This window comes from Conger conger, chromosome 8 (assembly GCF_963514075.1).
Source record: "Conger conger chromosome 8, fConCon1.1, whole genome shotgun sequence".
In the NCBI taxonomy this organism is placed as follows: Eukaryota; Metazoa; Chordata; class Actinopteri; order Anguilliformes; family Congridae; genus Conger; species Conger conger.
In genome coordinates, this window is record NC_083767.1 from 47,375,805 (window position 1) to 47,397,748 (window position 21,944).

Sequence of the window (21,944 nt, forward strand, 5' to 3'; positions counted from 1 at the left end):
ACGCATTTCAACCCATTCACACGCTCACACGCCACACCTTGTATTTCTCACACAGAGAAATTACCAGGATAACGCCCACCAAGTTGCGCCAGGTAGGAACAGGTAGGAACAGGTAGGAATCAAGTGGGTTCCCCGTAGAGTTCAGAAGGCGCCTGCCACGCACCAGCTAATCAAATAATAAGAATATAGCTACCGAACAGGCAATCAAAAAATAGCATTGCTGTATCAGGGTAAGATTTAGATATTCCCGCTACGTCAACGTTATATTCTGATTCCAACGACGACAATGACACATTGATTCACGCGCTCGCTGAAGTAGCTACAGAAGACGTCAATTGACGCATTGATTCAGATGCTTGCTGAAGCAGCTACAGAAGACGTCAATTGACGCATTGATTCAGATGCTTGCTGAAGCAGCTACAGAAGAGAGGACAGCTGTCACATTGATTCACTTCTCGCCGAAGTAGCTACAGACTGATCAACGTGGGAGAAAACCATATCCAATGAGTACAGTTAGTCATCTCATCATTTGACTTCCATTGCTGGGGAATATTGTGTCCAGGCAGCTGTTAATCAGTAATGTTAGCTAACAGTTAGCCTAGCTAGCCAGTTGAATCCCTGCTAATTTCAGAGATATTCTGACACTTGATTTTTAGTCTTAGTTCAGGACCCATTATTCACAAAGCTTTTCTCTTAGGCTACCACTAAGAGTACTTCTAAATTGCACTAAACGTTTTTAGTTTTTTTTTTTAAGTAATTGACAAAGCAGTTGAGACCAACTTCTAGGAAGGACATTACCAACTTAAGATGAGATAAAAGCTCCGCTTTGCTTGATGGCTTACGCACGAGCTTGCTTGCATTCACCTCGCTCTGTGATAGGCTGATGAGTGACACTTTCATTGTATGTCATTCTCGGGATATAGACCTACTGTTGGCTATACTGTATTTTCAATTGTGATCATGAAAATACAGTCTAGGCTATGTTTGGTCTGCTTTGGCTATTATGACCCTGACACACATGCGATTTCGGCCGTCGTACGTGGTCGGCGGTAGTTTTTGCGCCGATTACACATGTTGAATCAGCTGCTCGTCAGGTTTTTTCCTTTTCCCATGCCCCAAGATCCCGCCACCGTTAATGTTGAGGAGTTTTGGGGGAGTATGTCCTCAACCAAGAGCAAGGTACGAAATGTTTGGCACCACATGACATACACATAATTTATTGAAATAATAAAAGCAAAGCATTTGAGTAATAGAGGCCCTTGGTTCCTTTTTTCAAAGGTGACCGGTTTGAGCCAGTTTGGGAGGCTTTCTAAGATAGCTCCCTCATTCGAATGCAGACGCTGAGCGGGTTTTCTCCATGGTAGGATTAAACAAGACCAAAACTAGAAACAGCTTGGCACTGGACGGAACTCTGTCGTCCATAATGACAGTTAAAATGGCTGGCCTGGAACCACTGTGTTTCAAATGGGAGCCACCAACCCCCGTACTGAAGGCCTCAAAACCTGCCACCAACACCTACAATAAACTACACTAACCATTATCTCGCTCTCTCACACACACACACACACCTGCACTAAGAAATGTTGAATTAAATAAATATTTTTATTTGTACGAATTTGTGTGTCATTTATCAGATCAGACCCCCGTCCCCACCACAACCAAACCCCCACCCCCGCCGCCGCCAAAATCTCACTCTGAACTTGAGAGCCCTGTGCAAAGGTGCTATCATTCTTGGAACTGGGGACCTTGTGGTCTCAGTTTGAACTCTGACCTTCTGACCTTCAACTAACTTCAATCTGACTCAGGTTGCTGTAGTCCACTTGGCCGAGTGAAAACATAGAATGACAATTACACAGGCTGGAAAGGCTTTGAGAGAGAGTGTATTTTTTGTTGGCAGTAACGAACAACCAGAAAGTTGCAGGTTAAACTCACAGTGAAGCAGAGGAGTTATACTTGCATAGTGTAGATGGTACATAGCCTGAATTTCATCAGTAATTATCCAGCCACATAACAGTAACCCTGTTAATGTAGATTTAGATTTATTTAGGTCATGTACTAAACAAAATAAATAATGTCATGCAATGTCACTTCATCCCTCGCTGGACTCTGCCTTCAGATGTCCCTGGAGAAAGGGTGACACGATGTCCCTTAGCATCCAACGCCCATACTTCCTGTGTCTGTGGTATAATTACAGGGTGCATTGTGCTCAGGAACGTTCTGATGAGCCTCTGTCTGAAGCCTCTGACAACAATGATGTAATGTCCCACAAGAGGCCAGACAAAAGTGAGTCTCTTTTATTTTTTATTTTTTAGTGGGGTGGGTGTGGGAAGACCTACCACCTACACTGCTCTGTGCTGTGAAGTCTTGTCAGAGAACAGTGTCTGTTTATGCCAAGCGATGGGAATGTTCCTTATCCAGGAAGCAGGAATTCTTCCAGAACCACAGGGGTCGGCATAATCAGCGGAGGGTTTCATCTTTGAGGAGGGACTAGCCATGCGCTCCGGCTTTGGGAATGCGGTTTTCCGAAATCGCTTGTGCTGGTGCGAATCCCCTCCATTTACCGTCTAGGAGAAGGAGCTTGTCTCCCATAATGGCTGCATATGACCGGGTCCTATTGGGGAGAGGGCTGTCTGTCAAACCGGTCGCCAACTCTATGGCGTCTGTACATCTGTATCCAATAGGACATGGGCGGTTTGGTGCACTTGAGGCTCCCCCGAACCCACAGATCAGATATAATATCCACTGTATGGCATAACATAGCATAGCATAGCATGGCTTTCATAGTCTCTTGTGTCGGTGCACAGACCAAGGAGACTCCTGGTCAGCACATTCCTGGCCAAATGAGGGGTTTTGTGGTGGAGGGGGAATGGCACATGGCCCAGCCTGCAGGGCCTTTTCTTCAGCACACTGTTTGCTTCAGGTTTTGGCCAGCATTGGGGTAGGTCTCCGGGGCGGTAGACGACCTAACCCCACTGTAACGCAATCCTTGTTTCAACTTTTCTTGAGAGGCTCCCCACCTCCAGATGATGGAAGCTGCCAGATGTTTCTAAGAGGCAGAGGAGAGGAAAGGAGAAGCCAGGGTAGAAAATGAATAGACAGAATCTCCACTCCCTCTCTTTGTGTACATAATTCCTTGTTTCCATGCTGTTGTCTCAACCAATGAGTAAAATGATTGGTGATGACAAGTGTAAACATTATACCCTGTTACCGTAACTGTTAGCACAGTATGTTTATAGTGACAGCTAACCAGTTACATCCAATAGTTGCGTGAGTGGTTTTTCCCCTTTCACTCAGATTCCTTCGCCCTTGCCAGTGCCTGACACTCTTCCAGCTCCTAAAGACTGTTTTGCCAGTCAGAACATGACTGCTCCAACATCTGCAGTTAATTACCTGTCTGTCTCTTTGTTTCTCTGACAGGGGACATGCAGCACAGTGTTTTTGAGAAGAGGAGCACCGCTTTAGATTGAACTACAAGGCTGCAGAAGCAGAACAGGAGCAGTTAAACTAATGTGAATAGCTGAGTTATAGTAAAAGCAAGTTGCTATACTCTGAACAGCATTTGAATGCGTATGCTCCACTAGCAGAACAAGGCAGCACAAATTGAAGTTAACAAAAGATATATCTGCAGATATTGGGAAGTATTCTTTCACAGAGAGAGTGGTCACTGTGTGGAATAGCTTACCAGGTCATGTTACGGAGACGGAAACTCTGGGAATTTTCAAGACCATATTGTAGATACTACCTAGTTTTTAGGTAAACTAAGTGTTAGGTATACTCTAGTGTTAGGAAAAAATTATAAAACATGGAGCCCATTGTTGGGCTGAATGTTCTTGCCAGTATGTTGTGTTAATGGAAGAGCAGTTGGAGTTGGAGTGCAGCTCAGGAGCAGTCAATCCATTTAAAAGAGTAGTCGTGTAGCTGAGAAATAGTGCTAACAGTAGCAATACTGAAGGCCAGGAGCAACAGTTTGAACAAAGGGATGCAAGGTACACGATATTTCAGTCTTATATTTACCTCACATTTACCTTGTTTTGACAAAAATATTGGCAATGAGGTGAGACAGTTTTACAAATTTCAAGATTTGTCAATGGGGTAAGACAATTTCACCTGTTAAACAAACAGTAACTTAAAACAAGCTAATCATTTTGAGAGAAAAGATTTGATTTTAAGTCAAGACTAAAACACTAGAAAAGACAGTTATTTTGCAGTGTAGTGTCAGGTAAGAAACGATGATGTAGTAGATGCAAAGCCTTCTGCAAAGCCTTCCTGCAGGCCAAGAGCAGTGAACTGAAAGCACATGAGCACCACACCCTGCAGGAAAACAGCCTGAAAGGTTAGAATATTAAACCGTGGGCAAGTGCGTGACTGGCACTCTTTAAATCTGATTACTCCAGAATTTGAAGGACTGCGGTGGTTTCAGGGGAGGGACAGGATGAGGGGAGAGAGATCTGATTGCTCTCTATAGGAAGAGTCTTAATTATTGTGATCGTTTAAGTTCACACAAAATGCACCAGCCCTCTGAGGAGTCTCCCTTCAGTCAGTCTGTCCACACACTGGATCATGTTTTCCCCCAGTTCGGCTACTTCTCCCTCCAGAGCATAATACCTTACAGTTATAGTATATGAATGTTATTTTAATCATCTCACACGCTCAAGTGGAAAGACAAAAGGATATTAACAAGAGGGATAGATATCTACACTCACAGATCATTGTTAGTGAAGGAATTAGTGTTCATCCCTCTACAGAAGAACACCTGACTTTTCAATAACATAAGCTGCTTAAGTCGTGATTCACAAGAACGTGTAATCTGAAGCTCTGTACAGCTACACTGTGGCAGGTCACAGAATTAATAGAGCTTGTACCTTCAGAGAAATATTCCAAACAGGCTTTACAATATTGACTGACTGTCAGAACAATTTATAATAGGATTTCAGAAAGTAAATTACCCACTAATCTTGCAGCTTTTTTAAGTGTGCCTATTTAGAGCAATACAGTCGTGTCACAGGGTTAATAAAAAAATCTGCAGACAATTTTACTATAATGAAAGCAAGTTTCACATAGTAACACAATAAAGTTCTGAAGATCTTAGACAGCTAATGCAGTAAGGGGATGCGGCTTACCATGAGCATGTCTATGAGTGAGGCCGGATGGTGTGAGATACCAGCGATAAAAAAACCTAACCCACCTGACGGCTGTAAGAGACACGACCACAGAGGAATGCAGAGGAACCCAGAGTCAGCCGAAAAAAAACAGCCTGTGACAGACGCTTGCATTTTTTGCTTTCCCCATGTGTATGGATAGTGTCCCACCCATGCGACAGCTCGACCACAGACAACAATCTGCGGCTCCCAGGGTTACGACGCGCTCGGCCCGGCCCTCAAACGCACGGTACCAGACAGACGGAGGCCCGCCCGGGCCCCTCGCGCATGCTAACGCTGATTGACACGGGCAGGAATGCATCGGGACGCTCGGACGGATCAGACGTCGAAGCAGTGACGTGCAGTCAGTGGGATTCAGCCGGGATCTCCCTCCTCCTCCCGCTCTAGTCGCCGTGTTGTGGTGGAAGTCCTCGTGGTGGCTACTCCTCCCCCTCAGGAAACGCTCCTTCACTCAATTCTTCTCTCTCTCCCTCCCTCCAGTATAAAAGGGTTTGGGGTGGTTTGGGTTGCACACACCAGTCACCGCTGGAAGAAACATGTTGGGGAGCTGACTGCACGCCTTCCATCCTCAGGAATGCGTCTCGCGGAGCGACCAGGCACTGCGGGGCCCATGGGTGAGTGCGCCATACCCCTGGTGAGCTGCAGACCTCCACAGGACAGGGCACTGAAGCAGCAGCAGCAGGACCGTCCTAAAATCTCTGGTTGTAAATAAGTCATGATAAAGAAAGTGATGAAACATTGAAGATATGCTAGGAAGTATGCCAGGCAAAGGGTTATATAATGCAGGTATTTTTAAAACACTGCTTTGCAGGGAGTAATTAGACACTTTGTCTCTGTGAATGTTTTGCAGTCCTGCAGTGGAAAGGGGTGTGTCTTCTACAAGGTTGTGCTGGGTTACTCACAAGCTAATACTACTAACTATTACAACAACAAAAACAAGTATTATATTTTACTTGCAAACCATTATTGTTGCAGCTGCTTCTAGGAATCATTATGTTCAGTCAGAGTTTGTCTGGGTTTGCGGCATTTAATAGACTTTTCCAATTAAATCCAACTCCAATGAAAACATCCAATAAAGTGTCTCTTTTGTTTAGAGAACACTTTTATAAATACATTAAAGTGCTGATAAAAAGGCATGGGGCTGGGAGACACTCAACCCTTTACTGTAACCTCAAACCAAAGTGGTAAGGAATGATTACTGAACCACTCTGCTCACGGACTGGAGACTACAGCGAGACAGAGTCAGACTCCATACTCAAGGTTTGAAGGTTTGAATGGAGGTAGGCTCCCACACATACTGTGCTCTTCTGATGTTGTCAGATAGTAGGTTGCTGTCTGATGGCTGAGGTTCATATCAGCGAAATTTGCGTGTGTGTGTGTGCACTCAATTTCATCATATTTCATCGACTGCATCATCAAGCTATGATTAATTCCATACTACTACTACAACCTCTAGAAAATTATTAATAATAATAATTATAATACCTTAGTAAAACCATGTTCATTCTTCATTCTAATTATTATAGAATCATTTTTGCACACATTCATTTCAGTGACTACCACCTCTGTGATGCCGTGCAAGTAAAAGAAGAAGAAATCTCTAAAGGTAGTGATCAAAGCTAAAAACAAAGCTCAAAAGTGTACCACTTACAGTCTTGGATTCTTCTTGGGGCCAGAGAGTGATTTTAATCATCAAAATGACTGGGTAAAGACAATACTCCTACCAAGGGCAGTAGAAGGGCAGTCTAGGAGCAAACAAATTTGGAGTAAATGGATGAATTATAAAGAGGCTGGATATGAATTGTGTGGGAGATAAATACAAAATTGCTGTCCACCAGACTGAAATCAGGGTTTTGTGTTTTACTGGATATGGGGGATGGGAATAGGGAGGGTGGGCACTGATTGGCGCTGGCTACAATTCCTCTTCCAGAAAAAACCATGGCTCCTCTCATAATTTCCTCTGATGGGAGTTGTGGGTTTGGGAAACCAGATGAATGCTGAAAATCAGTCATTGATAGTTCCAGGCTTTACATACTTTCATAGTGGAGCACATGATACACAAACACTGTTGTGATCCTTGACTGGTTTGAAATAGCGCCATCTTGTGGCTTCATGAGATAAATATGCTAACTGAAACATCTCAACTTTGCTCAGTAATGTCATGCATCCTGAAAGCAAAGAAACATGAATTAAAATTTGTATATAATTTAAGATCACATTGTATTTCAGCACAACTTGGCTTGCATAAGATCTTTCCTGAAGTATAATAAAAGCAAGAAAAATCAAAGAGAAATGCTACGTTAAATTGGGCTAGTCTTCATTCTTGTTTGTTTGTTTGTTTTGCAGCTTTAGTCAAGCATCATGTTTTATTAGTCAAAATGAAAAGGGAAATTACAGCGAAGTACAGTAATTTGTCTTTAATTTGTATCGGCTTCCTCGGCATTTAAGACCTTTATAATGAGCACATAGAATTACATAAACAAGGAGCCATCTGCTCCCATTCATATAAACTCACATTAGGTTTTTTTCCTGAAACCCTGACTGTTGACAGCGCTGGAGAGTGGGAAAACAGACAGGGGCAACAGCATGAATCAGGATGCCACTCCACCCCCTTGTGTCGCCCCCTGTGTAGAAACACACAGCTTTGTGTGGGGAATTATGCTCATATGAGATGTCAGGGGAGAGGGGACACCCACCCCCAGGGCTTCATGACAAGGCAGAGTATGCAATAGCACTTCATCAGTTACACTGCCTCTGGTGCTGTTTGTGAGCACCGTGGGTGAACTGGGGGCTCTTTTCATAGGAAGGGGCTTATCTCTGCTCTTCCTGACCGCGCATTAAGTACAGAGTCCATGCCAATTGCTTTCATTATTCCTGGAATTCCAAGTGGAATTCTACTTTTTTTTGCCTTTATTTGTGGATGGCAGGAATTAATGTATTTGGACAGTGGTACAATTTCTGTACTTTTGGTTCTGTACTCCAGCACATTGGCACCAGAAATGTATGTAAATACCTTCGAATTGAAGGCGACAGTCTGATTCATTGCTTCATTTCAAATCCAAAGAACAGGAATTGTACCACTGTCCAAATACTTACGGACTGAACGGACTGCACATTGTTATTATCATCACCATAGTTACATAACTGAAGGTGCAGTTCCATCTACACAAGACCATGTGTCTGTAAATCATTGCCCCCATCCAAAGAAACACAAAGAAACTTGATCCCCTTGGGAAAACGTGATCCCCCTGAAGTTTCCAAATTTACTCTGGGAAATTCTTTTCACTCCGTCTCACTCTGGCACAGGACACAGGATGGTCAAACCACCGCACATTATTAATATTCCTATAAAGAAGGGCCTGGTTTCTTTAATCTGATTGTGAGAACTCAGCCTTTTCAGAGCAGGTTTGAGATAACGCCGTATGCATGCTGAGCGAATGCTTCTTCCAGCTCTCCCACTTAGGCGAAGAGGCCGTGTTGTTCCGTTGGCTCGCATGGCTATCATTAGGCTTGTGTGGGCAGGGCACTTGCCTGTGTTTACTGTGATGTGGACAGGATGCAGTTTGTAACACTGGCCCAAGCTTCAGTCCCATCTCGGGGTGTGAAGGAAACTCCACATTGCCTCCACATTACCTCTGCTTCTCCAGAAACTGTCTGACAGCATATTTATAGACTTCATTGTGGAAGACTTCATAGCACATTCTTGTACAGTCTAAGTACATGGCGGGAAAGCAATGAAATTCTTACACGACATGCTATAATCCCTAAATGTATTCTGTGGTGAAGATAAATGGTGTACAAACCTGCCCTCGATAAGCTAAGAGCACGCCAGTATTTATCCTGGGTATTTGTGTGGGGATTTGCTGTGGTTGTGTTTTATGCTCATTGGAATTGAACACATGGAAAAGCCAAAGACTTTAACAGACAATTCCCCCTACCTTGATTCATTATGTAGCCTCAAATTAGGGATGTATCATGCAAAATAACAAGTTATGGAGTTTCTCATGCCAGGACTGTCGGGCGAAATTACTATTATATTATTCCTAGGCATAGGACAAAATATTTAGCACAAGTTCTCAGACCATGGCCCCCCACCTGGGACAAGGTACCTGGTAGCACCTGCATTCCAACAGTAAAGGGACATACAGTACCTCTGAGTCCTCCGCTGACCTCTGCTGTTTCCTGCCCCGCCCCCCCACAGGGTGAGCGACAGCTGCCTCCAGTGAGACAAGCGGCAGGATGCCCAGGGTGCCAGTGAATGCCCGACTCCACCAGGCCACACCCGTCACCTGCGCCCTGACTTGCTCCTGGCTCATCCTCCTCACCCATGCCACACTTGCCCAGAAGCCCGCCAAGCTGCCTCTGATTGGCCGAAAGCCCTTCATCGCAGCCTGGAATGCCCCCCTGGACCTGTGCACCAGCAAGTACAACATCAGCGCCAACCTCAACCTCTTCCACATCAACGGCAGCCCCCGGGCCCTGCGGACGGGCCAGAACGTCACCATCTTCTATGCCAACCGGCTGGGCCACTACCCCCACTACACCGAGCAGGGCAGGGCCGTCAACGGAGGCCTGCCGCAGAACTGCAGCCTGGAATCCCACCTGCGCAAGGCCCGCCGGGACATCTGCCACTACATCCCCTCCGAGGACTTCCGCGGGCTGGCCGTCATCGACTGGGAGTACTGGCGTCCGCAGTGGGGCCGCAACTGGCACAAGAAGGACATCTACCGCAGGAAGTCACGCGAGCTGGTGTCACGGGCGTACGTTAACGTGACGGCGGAGCAGGTGGAGGAGCTGGCCCAGCGCAGGTTCGAGAGGAGCGCCATGGCCTTCATGCAGAGCACGCTAGAGCTGGGCATCAGCACCCGCCCGCACGGCCTGTGGGGCTTCTACCTCTACCCCGACTGCCACAACTACAACCTGCACGAGCGCAACTACACAGGCTCCTGCCCCCTGCTGGAGAGCTTGCGCAATGACGAGCTGCTCTGGCTGTGGAACAGCAGCACGGCGCTCTTCCCCTCCATCGCCATCAGGAGGTCCCACGCCAACAGCGTCAGCAACCTCCACTTCTCCCAGTACCGCGTGCTGGAGTCGCTGAGGATCGCCTCCCTCACCTCCACGGACTTTGACCTCCCCACGTTCGTCTACCTGCGGCTGGGCTACAGGGACGAGGCCCTGACCTTCCTCAGCACGGTTAGAGCTCCGATCCCACACCATCCAAAGCACTAACATTTTATTTATAGTGTTTTAACTTAGTATTCAATCTTGTAGGTTTGCATACTGAGCAGGGTGCCCATTTCACAGGAAATCATAATTTACTTTAGCATTTTTTCCCACGATCTGACGCCATCGTTTCAAAGCCCCGGAGAGCAGCAGGGTATGTTTTTCGGTGTATCTCAGTAGGAGTGACAAATTGAAGTCATTGATTGGCTAAACTGTCAACACACCTTGCTAATTTATGAAGAAGCCCTGCGGACACTGCGACAAGATATCTCATTGATCATCAAACAACCTGAAAGAACATTTTGTTCACCAAAAAATGGATAGATGGCTGTAATTGGCTGTCATCGATCAAAGGGGAAATAAATCTGTCACTGAAGACAGCAGATAATGTGTAGGTGTCTGGCGAATAGCTAGAGGGACACAGTAGCATAAGAAAAACAGACCAACTCCCACTCAACCTGTCCCTGAAGGTCAAAGCCAACTGTACCATACTGTTTGCGCCTGTTTGCAGTTGCTAATGACATAACCCAGTCTCAAATTAATCTGTCTAGCTTTCTGTGGGGGTTTACCTGCTCTTAGGTTGAATTTACCATCTGAGACTCAAATGTTTAATTAGTAACACTATACATTAGTTACACTATACATAATTGTGAATGTAATTTGCAACAAGACATAGATAAATGAACTGAAGCAATATATCCGCCTATGGCAATTTCGTCATCCAAGACAGTTATATTATGTAAAAATAATACAACTGCAAAATGCAAATACTTTTTCTTAGCTTTGTATATGATGTCTATCACCTGAAGCAAGTCATGAAAAACTTCAAATAAGCTCATTTTTTCTACAATATGGTCATATGAAAAATATGGGAATGACATTATTGCTGAAATTTATGGTGAACTAATTTTCGGCCTACGTCCATAACTTCCATAAATTCCATAGTGTGTAAAAGTGTAAATTACATATAATATGTACATTTAATGTATTCAGTGTTATTTTGTGAAAGCCACTTAAAACTGGCTTTAAGAGCACCATCTATTGGTGAAATAAAATAATTTCATATTGCACAGCTAAATATATGTCCTCATTGCAGTTGCCAAGACTGGTGTTAAAGGATAATATTGAAGCATTTGTGACATTATTTATCACCGTATTATTCTTTATATGCTGAGAAAATAGTGCAGATTTGAAAATGAATGATTAATGTGGATGGTTGTTGCTGTTGTGAACAGATGTAAGGATTGGGGAAAACATTGGTATATCATCATTTTGCAGAAGGATCTGATCCACACTATTGGGGAGAGTGCTGCCTTGGGTGCTGCTGGCTTTGTGATATGGGGCGACCTCAACCTCACGTCCTCCTCAGTGAGTTCATCAGTGTGCACGCTGACCCCCTGCCTCCCAAACACACACACACACACACACACACACACACACGCATACACTTACAGTACAAACACAGAAACACACATACATACACACACACATGCACACACACACACACACACACTGTACAGTACAAACACAGAAAAACACATGCATACACACACACATACACACTGTACAGTACAAACACAGAAACACACATACATACACACACACACACACACACACATGCATGCATGCACACACACACACACACACACACACACACACACTGTACAGTACAAACACAGAAAAACACATGCATACACACGCACACACACATAAAAACACATGCACGCACACACACACCAGCTTGTTAATGCAAATATTTAATCAGCCAATCATGTGGCAGGTATTGTTCAGAGCAAATGTCAGAATGGGGAAGAAAGGTGCTCAGAAGAGCATCGCTGAACATGCAAAACATGTCAAACTTCTAAGTGGATAGGCCAATAAGTATAAAAAATATGTTTCATAAATACCTAATAAAGTTCTCACTGAGTGTATGTACAAACACACGTACAAGCACACATACGCACACACACAAACATTATATAAACACGTTTTATGTAATTGTACCCAATCATTTTGTACTGTTGACTTTGACTTACTGGCACATATAACCATAACCATAAATAATTGAAAGTTCTTTGTACCACCTTCTTGTTCAGCACAATTGCTCCAGGGTGAAGTCGCTCTTGGGAAGCAGACTGGGCCAGTACATCACCAACGTGACGCGTGCGGCCGAGGTGTGCAGCGACTTCCTGTGCCAAAGCAACGGAAGGTGCGTGCGGAGGGAGTTGCGTGCGCCACATTACCTTCACCTCAGCGGCAACAGCTACCACATCGAGCCCTCGGGGGACGGGGAGTTCACCGTCACAGGCTGGCACTCGCAGCATGAGCTGCAGCTGCTGGCGAGCAGATTCCGCTGCCACTGTTACCAAGGTTATGGCGGTGAGCGCTGCGACAGCCTCGATGTCCCGGAGGAGACCGAGAACGCCGCTGTCAGGACTGGAAACTCCGTAGTGTTTACCGTTTTGCTCGTTATTTTGAGCTTTATAATATGATGAACTGACTATCAGACTCTGACTGAAGGCACATTTAAGTTCAATCGTATTACCAAAGCATTACCAAAACAGTCCGGGTATTCCTCGCAAATAAGCTCGACGTAGCAATAAGCTCGTGAACATTGAATATGTTCTTCGGTTTTTATATTGCAAAGTTTATTTTTGTATTGTAGCCTACATTCTGAGCCAGTCATTATGGATTAATGCTGCATATGTATGGTTTTATTACCAGTTGTAATACGTGTAAACATTATGTGTAAAAGAAACGAGAAATATGTATTAGGATACATGAATAGAAATGCATCAGGGAGTATGCCGGCATAGCTTTTCTTTTTCGTCCCAAATAATAAATGCATTTCAATGAGTAATGGGATAAACTTCTGCAGGTGCATGGTTGGAATGATTTGGTGACATGAATAAAAAATGAAACGATTATCCTAATGAATTGTGGAGGGTGCAGGGTGGTTACTTAATTAATAGTGGCAGAGACTACAGAGAGGCAAACTGAAAAGTGACCACCTCTACCCAGTTTTTTTTCACCACCTTTAAGATAGTATGTGTGACTTAGCGCTGTGGGTAGGGTTTGGAGATTTTCATTGACAGACCGTCTTCTCTTGAACAGGAATGTAATCTGCATACTGTATGATGGCACTGTGTTGCTTGAATGTAATACCACTAGATAAAATGGCATAATCATTCTACTAATCACATAATTGTTGCCTTTTAAGCACTCAAATGTAGTCTGCGGTGTTATTCTTGAATATGCTGTGAATCTGTTGAGTGATGGTTGAGCTAGAGGTGGTTGAAACTGTGTTTAGTTTTACCCAACTGTTGCACATAGAATCATGGGAGACCAAAGCAAGTATGCTTTTTCTAGGCTATACAAAACTGTTTTTCACTGATAATATCGTTCCAATGTCAATACACAAAACACACAGACATGCAGCATTTGCTTGAAAAGCTAACCAAATATCAGTAATGAGAAGGGGGTAACCATATGCACCATTAAATGTGCTATATTATTTCTCCCCTCTCTGTATATGTCAGTGTTCAGCTCATTGGAGCTCATTGGAATAAAGACAGGAACTATCATTGAAAAAAAATCTGGCAAATAGTGCCTTTAAGCTGCTCCTCTATGTTTTCCAGACCGTGAATGATAAGAAATGACAAACACAGACACACCTGCGTGCACATACAGACACACACACAGGTGCACACGCACACAAATACACACACGCCTGGAAGTAATCTCATATTTCAGGCCAGTAGACTGCTAGCTTAGGATACTGAACTGAACACACACTGCACCACAAATTATCAATATCTGACATCATCCACCCTTCAGAAAAGTCAACATTATGAAGGGCAATTCAATTCTCGGATATGTTTAAACAAGATAAAAGTGTGACCAAACCTAGCATTTGAAAAGAGTGCACTTACAGTAAAGTGATCTAAATGAAACATTTCAACTGCTTATAAAATGCATGGCTACAAATTATTAAACCGTATAATTGAAGTTCATTGTCTCCTTGTCCTTTGTTGGAATCCATTATTTGGTCTTACCTGTACTTAGTGAACAACATACTCCCTTTACATACTTTTGCTACATTATTGTTTTGCAACCATCTGGCCACAACATCCACCCTCCTTTGTGCTCTAGTCTTGGCCTTATGTGAAATAACTATTCAATATTTAATGTATAGAGCACAGAACACTGGTTGCTCTCCGTAGTCCCACCTGTCTCCGTGCCTCACCAGTCTCTATAACCTTTGTCCCTGCTTTCCATGGCGCCTGCTGGATTTGATTTGAGGGCAAATTTATTCTGCTCATGCAAACGTCTGTGGAGAGGCCTTTGAAAGGTGGCGAGTACAATTTAAATGAACATTCCATTCACATTTCTTTCAACACAGATCGATGGTGTGCATATATGGCTGACGGCAACACCTGCAGTTAGGTAGCAAATTGTTACTGTCATTTAAACTGGATTGAAGAACTTGAAAAGCCAGCCACAGTTGCAGCTCAGGTGTTGCTCTGCCACAGCAGTAAGCTCTTAAGCCCACTAATACACTCCACCCTGGATGACCAAGAGTTCCTGGTCTTCAGTAATTTTACCACAAAGGCACGTGTCAATGAATCATTATGCAAATCACTTCTTTCAGCAAACATCCTTGTCAAGATCAACTTGCAAATCATTCATTTTTATACATAAAGTATGTACAGAAGCCATTATACTATGATAACTGTAGGTTACTCCACCTGAAAATCAAACCTATTCTTTGAAACAGACTGATTGCTGTGACGCGCATGGATGAAGGATCTGTAATGGTCTATTTACTGCAGTGTGCTTTACATGGGGTGACACATATTTCTTCCTCAAGCCTTATTTTCAATCTCTTTTGTATTATTTAAAATATTCTGTTTTTTAAAAAACTTTTATAATTTCCTATTGGACAGAGACAACTGCGTTTTGAATTTAAAACAGCTCAGTATTTATTTAAATTCCTCCAGGTTATGAAATTTTATGGATTTTTGAATACATGAATAATAATTTCTTACAGTTGTCACAACAGCCTTTGGCACATGCTGTACATTATCATGCTACGCTCAGCTGTCTTTGTGATCTCTTCGCTCTTAATCTGGATATTGCTGCTAAAGCTCAGAGATTTTGGTATAAATTGGATAAAACAATGTAGATATTGATGATATTACAAGACAAGATGGGGCTTTTTAAACTGGATTTCAGGAAAAAAGACCCCTTTGCCAACTTGCCAGAACTGTAGATAGAAACACAAGACAGAAGAAAGAACATAGTTTAGACTGATTGGATGCATTTGATCATGTGCCTCTCTCTCTGGGGAGACATTCAGGCCCTGCTTATATCTCCCATGTCCTGGCTCTCGCAAGCCCAACAGAAGCCACACACCCCAGGCCTAATGTAGGCCAAATCCTACTTCCTCTTGCATCTCGGGACTGAAAGTGTTTTCTGCTGGTTGTGAGGGCGACACAACTCAGTGTGAAATCCTGCAGAGCAGGAAAACCAAATTAAAGCTCCACTTCATCTGCATGGATCAGAAGGCATTTTCCTTTTTACCACAGCATGGTAAAACACTTGTGAGAATATTTGTCAGACTATGTTTTGCAAACAATGTGAAATGTGAATAAAATGCTTTTTTTAAATACACTACTCTTGACATTTTAATTTTCCCACTTTGCAAGTAGGAGTGGAGTTCAGACATAACTTGTAAATGGATCACACTCGAATATCTTGGACCAGTAATGAAAAGCTTTTGACATCATATCATATTTTCTCTTTCAGCAGGTTATTATCTTGTCTAATCAGTGCACATATGACGATAATGAAATGCACAAATACAATGCATAGCTGTCTAACAGTGGTCTCACAAGGTTTTAGATCTTAACTGGAAAATTATGAAAATATGCAAATTGTACATTTTAATCCAACATAGCAGTTGTTACCTGACGGTTTTTGAATGTAAGCACTGTGTGTCTTTGTGGGTCTATTTCCATTTTCCATAATATTCAGTGCCAAGTCACGGTTATCCTGTTTTCAGCAGCTGAAACCTTTAAAAGTAAAATGCTCTCTCACACTGTCTTTCTCCAACAGTGTCCTTACTGCACAACAAGCGCTTGTTGCACTTTTGTGCAAACTGTGAGTCAGTCTGGATCACGGCGTCAGCTAGCTTAATGGAATAATAACTTTAAGTCGTAAATATTTGTGAACCATCAGTCTGTGAAAAAGAGACAAAACAAGGACTTTTTCCCCAGCTTGCTGAAATACATATTTATTTCAGATTTGAATCTCTTTTGTGGGGCAGTGTGATGAATGGCACACTTATAACAATTGTGGGTGAAATCCCAGGGCATGCCCGCTAGTAATGTCCCTCCCATGGCCTGGTCTAGTGCTGGCCTAAGGACAGCTCCGTTTGCTGAGGTTAAACCAGTACACATGCTTCACAACATAGCACCAATGTGGCACTCCTGCCCACGTCCAAGACAAACTCGGACCCTCTCGCTTATAACAAGGCATTCTCCATCGACAAACGCACTCCGGGGGGAAGTGTTGTACACAAGCTTTCCAGGGCCTGTCGTGGAGGGGAACCCAAGCTTGTTTTCATGGGATTCGTCCTCGGTTGCCAGAGCTGAAAGAAACCCTTCCCTCAGAACGTGCTACACTCACTTCCAGAAAGCCTTCACCTCGGCGTCCTGTAACTTCTGCTGGGCACTGACTCGAAGGGATGCTCAGGTACTGTACCTGTTTCTTTATCAATGCGAAAGTGAGCTCTCTAGTTTCAGGTCGGCTGTGGCAGCCCAGGTGAAGGTGAAGGATGGGCACCTCGGTGGCCACATCTCCAAAAATAACCCAATGACTTTGGCGAGGCAGCTGGTGCTTGTGCTGGTCCTTGGAAAATGCCAGCTTAATGGAGATTTATTCAAGGATTATTCCACCCTTTACAGGATCTGTAATTCAACAGTAATTGTACAACAGCAGACTGCACAAGTCTGACATTCAAAGGCTGGGTTAGAGACATGACTTTTGTAAACACAGACACTTTGTTGAAGTAAGTAATTTGAAATCCTTAAGTTTAAGGTTCATCATCATGCATCAATTTACAGTAGAATAGCTATAGACCTATGACTATTTTTGTGCTGCTAAAATTGTTGTCAACTAAACTTCTCACCTTTCAAAGCTTTGTTCCTTGACTGTATTCTATGGCCGAACAATGAAAAATGTCTCTTTTTTTTTTTACATTACGTGGCATTTAGCAGACGCTCTTATCCAGAGCGACGTACAACAAAGTGCAAATCAAACACAAGAACAAGTGCAAAAGTGGACCTGAGAGGACAGTACAGTTCCGAGTCCTAGTGTAAACATACAGAAATTCAGAACCCTTGAACCCTTGAACTCTTTCACCTGGGCAGGTGTGCAGGTGGCCCTGTGTGGCAGAGTGCTGTGTTGGACTGCAGTGCCATTCTTACCCTTGCTACAGCGGCTAATATGATGATACCTATCAGTTGGCTGAGGTTACTGCGAGAGTTCAGAGGAGAAGAATGAAAGTGTGTCAGTGTGTGTTGTGAGGTGTGTGTCTGCTTGTATGTGTATATGTGCATGTACACCTGACCACTCTTTCTCATAGGCATAACGATGGGGCAGGACATCCAGACGAGTAGAGGTAGTCCTCTGCTATCATCCGCCCTCACCCTCTACCTGCTGGGGGCCCTGAGCCACGCCCTGCCCCATCCCCCGACCGCTGCCCCTCTGTCTGAGGGCCTGCCCTTCATTGTGGTGTGGAACATTCCCACAATCGCCTGCCGAAAGCACGACGTTCCCCTGGACACCTCGCCGTTCCGGGCAGTCACCACGCCCGCCAAGGTGCCCGGCCAGCCCCTGATGCTGTTCTACTCAGACCGGCTGGGGCTTTACCCGCACGTGGACGTGGGCACCAAGAGGCAGCTCTATGGGGGCATCCCGCAGAGAGGCAACCTCTCAGCCAGCCTGGCCAAGGCCCAGACCGACATCTCTTATTACATCACCTCCGAGTCCTCCCCCGGCATGGCCGTCATCGACTGGGAAGACTGGCGCCCTCTGTGGGACAGGAACTGGGGCTCCAAGCAGATCTACCGCTCCTTGTCTGTCGCCCATGCCCGCAAGAGACACCCCTCCATGTCGTCGGGCCAGACCGTCACCATGGCAAAGCGGCAGTTCCAGAATGCTGCTAGGAGCTACATGGCGGAGACCCTGGGGCTGGGGGTTAGGCAGAGACCCAGGTATCTGTGGGGCTTCTACCTGTTCCCAAACTGCTACAACCATGGGTGGGCAGAGCCTGGCTACACAGGGAGGTGCCCTGTGGAGGTGCAGAGAAAAAACAATGAGCTTCTTTGGCTGTGGGAGTCCAGCACGGCCCTCTACCCCTCTGTCTACCTGCTGTCTGCACTGGGAGGGACCCGCTGGGCAGCTCTGTATGTCCGAAACCGCGTTCAGGAGGCCATGAGGGTGGCTGCTTTACCCAAGAGGCCCTTCACTGCCCCTGTCTATGTCTATACCCGACCTGTCTTCACTGACCAGAACAGGAGCTTTCTGAACAAGGTGAGCTCAGGATCCTTACTCCCATAAGTATGTTTGAATACAAGTATGACTAAGAACAGTCATGACCTTATGTACTGTGGAAATAAATGTGAGTAAAACATACACTCAGTGAGCTCTTTATTAGGTATTTATTAGATTTATTTTTTAGACTTATTGGTCTACTGCTGCTGTAGACTATCCACTTAAGAGGTTTGTATTCAGAGATGCTCCTCTGCGTACCACTATTGCAATGTGTGGCTATTTGCGTTACTGTCGCCTTTCTGTCCACTTTGACCAGTCTGGCCCTTCTCCACTGACTTCTCGCATTAACAACACATTTTTGCCCGCAGTACTGCTGCTCACTGGACGTTTTTTGTCTGCAAACCATAACTGTTGTGTGGGAAAATCCCAGATGATCAGCAGTTTTTGAGATACTCAAAGCACTCTGTCTGGCACCAACAAACATTCCATGATCAAAGTCACTTAGATCACAGTTCTGAAATTCCCATTCTGAAATTTGGTCTGAAAAACAGCTGAATCTCTCCATGTCTGCATGCTTTTATGCATTTAGTTGCTGCCACATAATTGGCTGATTAAATATTTGTATTAACAAGCTGGTGTAAAGGTCTACCTAATAAAGTGGTCACTGAGTGTATGTTGCGTAACTTCATTTTATAAGCTTATGAATTTCTGGAAAAGTGATACCAAACATGAGACCAAAGACATCTGTATGAACATTTGAAGTGGCACCAAAATGAAACATTGCCTTATCAGGGATGTTGATATTGTCATATCCTGTTGGGAAACTTAAGCCAAATAAAGGGAGTGGTTTAAAGTGTAATATGGAACTATGGGGGTAGTTGTTGCTGTTGAACAGACATGCCTGCTCTTTAAAAATAAATCAAGAACTGCAAAGATTTTGCTGTGTTTTTTCACAAATACAATAAAACAGAATAATGCCTGTATATAACAAATGGAATTTAATAATTTTGCCATTCAGGTATAGTGACTTGCAGGTAGTCATGGCTTTATGTGCCGAGAATAAAGGTTTTTCTTTTTAACAAAAGTTCACATGTTCTTTGTTCAAATGAAGAACAATGGGCATGGGAGGATTTGAATGTTTGGGCAGAAGGGTGGCTAGGTGGCATCATTTAAGATCTGAAATTACAGTGCCATTGTCAATGAATGACTAAGCCAATGCAGGTGGTGTCTGGTTTCTGTACGCTGCACTGTAGTTTTTCCTTACATTCGCTCCACACTCTGCTGTTTCCAGGGGGACCTGCTCAACACCATTGGGGAGTCTGCAGCTGTGGGGGCCGCTGGCTCAGTGCTATGGGGGGCCAGTGCAGACTACGATGGCAAGGTAAAGAAAGCTTACACGCATGTGATGCAACTCGATAACACAGTGCACATGCCACGGCATTCATAGAGTACATACACCCTTCCACTGCCAGCCTCTGCCATCTTACATGATTCTTACTCCATGAAATCACCTGAAAGCTTTCAATATCCTTAAGGTTTTAAAAAACAGTTCTGCACCATTGTGACAACCAGATGGTACAGTATGTACTGAATGCAACATAACACAGGAAATTACAGAAAATTGGCAATGTGGTGCAACTTCTGGTTCAGTTCTTCACAACGGTCAACAGAAAATTGGCAGTTACAAGTAGATGTTGCCATAATTAGCAAAGATTATTGAAAAAAAGAAGAAGAAATAAATCTGTACTGTGGATGTAACAAATAGATCTATAGGCATGTGTGTATTATGGTATACGTTTCATACCTTTGTTGTGATCTCATCGTGAGCCCTCTCTCTCCCTCTCTAGACTTCATGTGAAGCTCTGTCCAATTACCTGACGTCCACCCTCAACCCTTACATTGCCAACGTGACGGCGGCAACCAAACTGTGCAGCCGGTCGCTCTGCCAGGGAAACGGTCGCTGCGTCCGGAAGAACTACGACTCCGACGACTACCTGCATCTGAACCCCCGAACCTTCAGGATCGTCAGATACAACGGGAGATACGTGGCCATCGGGAGGCTCACCATCGCTGACCTGGGTCTCTTCGCCAGACGGTTCACCTGCCAGTGCTACGCTGCTCAGGAATGCGCTCCCAAACTGTCCACTCGGCTTTCCAGGATCCCGCTGGTCATTCACGTGTAGCACACCACATCTTTCAATTCACAACAAATTGACTTTAATTTATAGTGGGTACACTCAAAACTGTTAAAATAACAGGACTGGGTATTTAATCTTACTGACGTGTTACTTTTCTGTGTAGAATGTATTTAACACATTTGAATTATTTAACGATTCCTTTATCCGTGTACATATTCTGTGTCTGGAAATGACAATACAAATCTACGTCAGAGCTATGAATACAGTTGTGTGAAACTTCACAAATCAAATGTGAATAAATTAATAAAGTAAATTTGCAGTGGCTCAATTTCCTTCTCATTTTCTTACGGACATAAAAGATCTTGCCCTACAGTTAGTATAAGCCTACAGCCAGGCTATTATAGCACTCTTCTATTCAGTGAATAATCAGATGTTAGAGACTTGCAGTGTGGTAAATAGTGGAGCATGGAATTACAAAACAGCATGTCTGCAATAGGCATGTAGGAACTGAAGAGCACACACAGACAAATGCAAAGGCTTGTCGGGTAAATTTCCACTTTTGCTCAAATCTCATAAATTAAAGAAAATGACACCCATGGAGGCAATCTTTTCTGGTCTACTGTCAGCGTAATTACTGAGGAACACTACCCCGCCAGATCCTGCCCTGGCAAATACTTCTGGCATTTATATTGGGCTGTGGAAACCTCGGCCTGAACAGTTCAGTACATCAGTGAATTCTGCAGTAACAAAGAAAGCCTGAGGCCATTGTGGGCAGCAGGATGCATCAGGTTCTCTCAGCAACAAGAAGCCTGAACCCTGACAAGTTTCCACACGTGCTGATGTTGAAACTCAAACTACACGCACA

At 44.1% G+C, this 21,944-nt stretch overlaps 2 protein-coding genes across 4 annotated transcripts; both read left to right on the forward strand.

Moving 5' to 3' along the window:
* The first annotated feature begins 5,654 nt into the window (after positions 1 to 5,654).
* On the forward strand, positions 5,655 to 14,390 carry hyal4 (hyaluronidase 4). Of its 3 annotated transcripts, none has more exons than XM_061250609.1 (4): positions 5,655 to 5,773; positions 9,361 to 10,352; positions 11,661 to 11,750; positions 12,479 to 14,390. In XM_061250609.1, the coding sequence occupies exons 2-4, from the start codon at positions 9,399 to 9,401 to the stop codon at positions 12,872 to 12,874; spliced, it is 1,440 nt and encodes a 479-aa protein (XP_061106593.1). In that variant the 5' UTR covers positions 5,655 to 5,773; positions 9,361 to 9,398; the 3' UTR covers positions 12,875 to 14,390. The 3 variants fall into 3 exon arrangements, with proteins under 3 accessions (XP_061106593.1, XP_061106594.1, XP_061106595.1); XM_061250610.1 differs by having other exon boundaries at positions 5,681 to 5,793; XM_061250611.1 differs by lacking the exon at positions 5,655 to 5,773 and adding an exon at positions 5,808 to 6,765.
* A 3,648-nt stretch (positions 14,391 to 18,038) lies between these two features.
* On the forward strand, positions 18,039 to 21,402 carry spam1 (sperm adhesion molecule 1). Its single transcript, XM_061250679.1, has 3 exons — positions 18,039 to 18,980; positions 20,233 to 20,322; positions 20,789 to 21,402. Exons 1-3 carry the CDS (start codon positions 18,039 to 18,041, stop codon positions 21,122 to 21,124), a joined length of 1,368 nt encoding a protein of 455 aa, XP_061106663.1. The 3' UTR covers positions 21,125 to 21,402.
* Positions 21,403 to 21,944: the final 542 nt, after the last annotated feature.

Excerpts from the sequence above, each read along its gene's own strand:
- hyal4 (XM_061250609.1), top strand. The coding sequence starts at position 9,399 with ATGCCCAGGGTGCCAGTGAATGCCCGACTCCACCAGGCCACACCCGTC. Across the intron at positions 10,353-11,660 it reads CCCTGACCTTCCTCAGCACG|AAGGATCTGATCCACACTAT; the intron begins GTTAGAGCTCCG and ends ATCATTTTGCAG. Across the intron at positions 11,751-12,478 it reads TCAACCTCACGTCCTCCTCA|CACAATTGCTCCAGGGTGAA; the intron begins GTGAGTTCATCA and ends CTTCTTGTTCAG.
- spam1 (XM_061250679.1), top strand. The coding sequence starts at position 18,039 with ATGGGGCAGGACATCCAGACGAGTAGAGGTAGTCCTCTGCTATCATCC. Across the intron at positions 18,981-20,232 it reads ACAGGAGCTTTCTGAACAAG|GGGGACCTGCTCAACACCAT; the intron begins GTGAGCTCAGGA and ends TGCTGTTTCCAG. Across the intron at positions 20,323-20,788 it reads GTGCAGACTACGATGGCAAG|ACTTCATGTGAAGCTCTGTC; the intron begins GTAAAGAAAGCT and ends CTCCCTCTCTAG.